This window comes from Mustelus asterias, chromosome 8 (assembly GCF_964213995.1).
Source record: "Mustelus asterias chromosome 8, sMusAst1.hap1.1, whole genome shotgun sequence".
In the NCBI taxonomy this organism is placed as follows: domain Eukaryota; kingdom Metazoa; phylum Chordata; class Chondrichthyes; order Carcharhiniformes; family Triakidae; genus Mustelus; species Mustelus asterias.
In genome coordinates this window covers 131,128,138-131,134,137 of record NC_135808.1, presented here as the reverse complement: position 1 = coordinate 131,134,137, position 6,000 = coordinate 131,128,138, and the positions used below count along the sequence as shown (strand labels likewise).

General features: G+C 47.4%; 1 protein-coding gene across 1 annotated transcript in view; it reads right to left on the bottom strand.

The window, feature by feature from the left end:
- Positions 1-1,147: 1,147 nt before the first annotated feature.
- The window catches only part of LOC144497781 (adhesion G protein-coupled receptor L2-like), a 510,506-nt gene continuing 505,653 nt past the window's right edge, over positions 1,148-6,000 (bottom strand). The window contains exon 4 of the mRNA XM_078219218.1: positions 1,148-1,380. Within this exon, the coding sequence (XP_078075344.1) occupies positions 1,148-1,380 (233 nt within the window). The remainder of the gene's footprint in view (positions 1,381-6,000) is intronic.

Below are 6,000 nucleotides of genomic sequence, written 5' to 3'. Positions count from 1 at the left end.
TCTGTAAGTTTCAATGAGATTCCCCCCTCATCCTTTTAAACTCAATCGAGTACAGGCCCAGAGTCCTCAGACGTTCCTCATACGTCAACCTTTTCACTCCCGGAATTATTCTCCTCAACCTTCTCTGGACCCTCTCCAAGGCCGGCACATTCTTCCTGAGATACGGGCCCCAAAGTTGCTCGCAATATTCTAAATGTGGTCTCAACAGAGCTTTATAAAGCCTCAGCAGCACATCCCTGCTTTTGTATTCTGCCAAGGCAAATAGCTGTCAAGGCAACCGGGGAAATGCTTCTACACTTCTTCAAGAATGTTGACAGGGAAGCACAGGGTGGATAAGGATAAACTGTTTCCATTAGCTGAAGGCTCTAGAACCAGGAGCCACAATCTAAACATTAAGGCCAAACCATTCAGGAGAGATGTTAGAAAACACTTCGACACGCAGATAGTGGTGGAGGCTTGGAACTCTCTTCCTCAAACGACAATGAATGCTGGTTCAATTGTGAGGTTTAAATCATTTTTATTGAGCATGAATATCAAGGGATATGGGCCTAGGGCAGGTACAAGGAGTTAGGCCACAGATCAGGCATGATTTTATTGAATGGCGGAATGGGCTTGAGGAACTGAATGACCTACTCCTGTTCCTATGTTGAGACAATGTCTTGGGAATTATTACATTCAGTCGATAAGGCGGACCAGGCCTTGATTTAATATCTCATCTCAAGGACAGCTCCTCCAACAGTGCAGCACTCCCTCAGCATTGCACTGGGAGTATCAGCCCGGATTTTGCGCTCAAGCCTCCGGCCGGAGTGGCACTTGAATCCATGACCTTAGGATTTCAGGTGCAAAAACACAACCAACCAATAAGAAGTCTCACAACACCAGGTTAAAGTCCAACAGGTTTATTTGGAATCACGGGCTTTCGGAGCGCTGCTCCTTCATCAGGTGAGTTTCCTTCACTTACCTGATGAAGGAGCAACGCCCCTAAAGCTTGTGATTCCAAATAAACCTGTTGGACTTTAACCTTGCATTGTGAGACTTCTTACAGTGTGCACCCCAGTCCAACGACAGCATCTCCACATCATGACAACTAACCAAGTCATAAGGACAGTGCCTCAGACAGTTCATTGGCAATGTTCAAATGCTAGAATTAAGTGATGGCACTGTACCTCTGTGTCATGATTTTGAAGGCATCTGGGAGGTAGCATTGCACATTTTCCATCTGGAACAGGTCGGCGTCACAGATCCTGTCATCCGTCCGACCATAGTTGGCACTCTCGATCACGATGACATCACTTCCGGGGCAGCGGAGGTCAATGGGGTAGCCCTCACAGGACAGTTCCCTCCTCACCAGCCCAAAGGGCAAGGCAGCTCGGCTGAAGCCTGAAAAACACAAGCGGAAATTTTTGTTTCCGGTGAGATTTTGCAACGACAATGTCAAAATAGAAACTACAATTCTCACTAATGATCCTAGCTCATGAGAGTGAGGGCCTGATGGCACGATTGGGGTATGGGTACGACTGATCTCAAAGTTCCTGGGTCGGGGAAGGGAAGTGGGGTGGACGAACAAAGAGAAAAATATATATAGCCAGTGTTCCTGCTCGATGTCATAGAAAATGTGAAGAGTTGACCATTGAGCCCCTGAAAGCTGTTCAGTCTTCCTGGGAAATACATGCACATCTGGGCCGGTACCCTATCACCTCGCCCGCCATGGAATCGGCGCGGGCCAGTATTCGACAACGGAAATCCCTGTTGACCTCAAGCGAGGCCGTAATATCCCGCCCTTTCAGTCTGAGAGCAACAAAGGATGACACGGTGGCACAGTGGTTGGCACTGCTCCCTCACAGTGCCAGGGATCTGGGTTCAATTCTGGCCTTGGGTAACTGCGTGGAATTTACACGTTTTCCCCGTGTCTGCGTGGGTTTCCTCCGGGTGCTCGGGTTTCCTCCCAAACTCCAAAGATGCGCAGGTTAGGTGGATTGACCATGCTAAATTGTCCCTTGGCTTCCCAAGATGTTTAGGTTAGGGGGGGTTAGTGAGGCAAATATGTAGTTTACGAGTACAGAGCCTGGGTAAGATGGCCTGTTGGAGGGTTGGTGCAAACTCGATGGGCTGAATGGTCTCCTTCTGCACTGTAGGGATTCTATGATTGTATGGACTCAGACGTGAGGAATTATCAGTTGATTATGATACTGGAAGGGGTTGGCCTACTGAGTTTGTGACCCAAAGCCTTCAGGGATATGGAGCCAGGAGGGGGATTGAAATATTCATGTCGCAATTGGACAGAAAGTAAACCCCACCACCAAGCAGCTTTAGGCTTGAGCCACTGCACAGAATTCTTTCAAACATACAGAGGGAATAGTTGCATGTGCTTTGCATGAATTTTCAGAAGAAAAGCCTTCGAAAAGGGAGAGTGACGGCAAAAGTGGAATGTGACCACAATTACAGAGGTATGGCTTGAGGTTAGAAAGCTCAGGGTGGAGTAACTGAGATTTCTTGGTCTGGGGCGACGTGGTGAGGTGGTGGGCACGGAGAGTCAGCGTGTCGACCGCAGTAGGTCAAGAGGGTGGCTCACCGCTACCTTCTCCAAGAGCAGCAAGAGATGGGCAACACATGCAGGCCTCTCCAGCGACACCCACATCCATGGGAAAAAGAGTTAAAATATTCACCACATCTCCCCGTTCCCAGAGACCTTCTCTTGCCTATGTACCACATGTGCGCGATCAAAGAGATAAGTTTAACTTCTGGCCACAGGATTAAAACGGGTGATAATCAGATCAGCTGCTTCTTATACACCACACCCAACTCTTCATTTAAATGAAAGAACATTGCTGCAGAGAGAGACATGGTGTCATGGCTTTTCATCTTGCTCTTCACAGGACAGATGCAAGAATGTCAAATTTCAAACAGTCGTTACAATTTACATTACTGGGTGACACGGTGGCGCAGTGGTTAGCACAGGCCTTACAGCACCAGGGACCCGGGTTCACTTCCGGCCTCGGGTGACTGTGTATGGAGTTTGCACGTTCTCCCCGTGTCTGCGTGGGTTTCCTCCAAGGATGTGTACATGGAGCTTAATAGGATGGAGGGTTGTAGGTAGGTCTAGAAGGTAGGGATGTGTTCGGCACAACTTGTGGGCCGAAGGGCCTGTTTGTGCTGTAGTTTTTCTATGTTTCTATGTTTCTAAGGTGCTCCGGTTTCCTCCTACAGTACAAAGAAATGCAGCACAAAGATGGATTGGCCGTGCTAAATTGCCCCTGAGTGTCCAAAGATGTGTAGGCTAGGTGTATTAGCCATGGTAAATGCGTGGGTTACAGGGGATAGGGCAAAGTATTTTTCAGTTTATTTATTACTGCAATGAAGTTACTGTGAAAATCCCATAGCTGACACACTCCGGTGCCTGTTCGGGTACAATGAGGGAGAATTTAGCATGGCCAATGCAGCTAGCCAGCACATCTTTCGGACTGTGGGAGAAAACCGGAGCACCCAGAGGAAACCCACGCAGAGAACGTGCAAACTACACATAGACAGTAACCCAAGCCGGGAATCGAACTCAAGTCCCAGGCGCTGTGTGTCCCATTGTACGTTGGGGGTTGTACGTTGGGGGGGGGGGGGGGTCTGCTTCCAACACCCTTTCAGGTATCTGGATGATCTGGATGATAATGTGGTTAATTGGATCAGCAAGTTTGCTGATGATACAAAGATTGGAGGTGTAGTGGACAGTGAGGAAGGTTTTCAAAGCTTGCGGAGGGATTTGGACCAACTAGAAAAATGGGCTGAAAAATGGCAAATGGAATTTAACGCAGACAAGTGTGAGATATTGCACTTTGGAAGGACAAACCAAAGAAGAACGTACAGGGTAAATGGTAGGACTCTGAAGAGTGCAGTTGAACAGAGGGATCTGGGAATACAGGTACAGAATTCCCTAAAAGTGACATCACAGGTGGATAGGGTCGTAAAGAGTGCCTTTGGTACATTGGCCTTTATAAATCGGAGTATCGAGTATAAAAGTTGGAGTGTTATGGTAAGGTTATATAAGGCATTGGTGAGGCCGAATTTGGAGTATTGTGTACAGTTTTGGTCACCTAGTTACAGGAAGGATGTAAATAAGATTGAAAGAGTGCAGAGAAGGTTCACAAGGATGTTGCCGGGACTTGAGAAGCTGAGTTACAGAGAGAGATTGAATAGGTTGGGACTTTATTCCCTGGAGCGTAGAAGATTGAGGGGAGAGTTGATAGAGGTGTATAAGATTTTGGTGGGTATAGATAGAGTGAATGCAAGCAGGCTTTTTCCGCTGAGGCTAGGGGAGAAAAAAACCAGAGGGCATGGGTTAAGGGTGAAAGGAGAAAAGTTTAAAGGGAATATTAGGGGGGGCTTCTTCACGCAGAGAGTGGTGGGAGTGTGGAATGAGCTGCCGGATAAAGTGGTAAATGCGGGGTCACTTTTAACATTTAAGAAAAACTTGGACGGGTTCATGGACGAGAGGGGTGTGGAGGGATATGGTCCAAGTGCAGGTCAGTGGGACTAGGCATAAAATGGTTCGGCACAGACAAGAAGGGCCAAAAGGCCTGTTTCTGAGCTGTAATTTTCTATGGTTCTATGGTTCTAGGTAGTGTATTCCAGATCACCACCAGATCTTACTGCATAAAACATTCTCTTCCGTCCATACCAAATCAATATCAAAAACCTCAATCCTCTGGTTACCAATCTATCTCCAAATACAAACAGTTTCTCCTTCTTAATTCCATCAAAGCCCTTCATAATTCTGGACATGTCTCTTAAATATCCCCTTGGCCACCTTGGCTTTAAAGTGTCTCCACATTGTTTTTATTCGTTCAGGGGACATAGGTGTCACTGGCTGGCCAGCATTTAGGGTCACACAGTGGCACAAGGGCAGCACGGTGGCACAGTGGTTAGCACTGCTGCCTCAAGGTGCCAGGGAACGGGTTCAAGATTCCGGCTTGGGTGACTGTACGGAGTTTGCACGTTCTCCCCGTGTCTGCGTGGGTTTCCACCAGGTGCTCCGGTTTCCTCCCACAGTCCGAAAGACGTGTTGGTTGGGTGCATTGGCCGTGCTAAATTCTCCCTCAGTGTACCCGAACAGGTGCCGGAGTGTGGCGGCAAGGGGATTTTCACAGTAACTACATTGCAGTGTTAATGTACACCTACTTGTGAGAATAATAAATAAACTTAAACTTAAAAATACATATCCCTGCAGACTGCCTCAAAATGCAGTGCCATTCTCAGTCAATGGTATGAGAGTTGGGTTTGTGTGAGAGGAGGGTGTGATCAGATGGGCTGAAGGGCCTTTTTCATCCAAACCCCTCTTGCGAGCTGACTCGTAACCCGATCGGGGTAGAGTGGAAGTATTGTTGTGGGAGGTAGTAGCATCTGTGCCACCATGCCGCCCCCTGTACCCTGAATGGGTCTGGATTTCTTGCATGGAGGAGCAGTTTCTAAAAATGCTCGCCCAATTTCAGTTGTGTTTGGTTGTGTTCCAGTCCACACTCCTTCCCAGCAGCTTGGATTAACATCCAGATTTAATTTCAGCAATTCCTTTGCTTTACGTAAGTCACCACTGGTTGGAAATTGAAAGCAGGTTTAAAGCAGGCAGTCTGGTCACACAGTCGCTCTGACACACTGCGCACTGTACGACATCCAACAGAGAATTTACATGACCACAATTTCCGACAGTGGAAACTTTCGGTCCAAGCTGAGCCATGGCAGCCTCTTGGACAAATCTTTGCCTCAAACTTCCAGACGTCTTGTTAATTTAGCATCTGTTTCCCTTATGCCTTTGTGAAGCTTTCAGAACAGACTTGCACATTTAACAACATCATCCAGCTTTTAAAGAAAGAGAGAGAGAAAAAAAAGCTGTTCAGGATATCCCAAAGCGCTTTACAGCCAGTGAAGTAGTATTTGAAGTGTCGTCACTGGTAATGGAGGAAATCACCAGTAATGTAGGAATTACAGCAGCCAATTCGCATGCAGCAAGCTCTCATA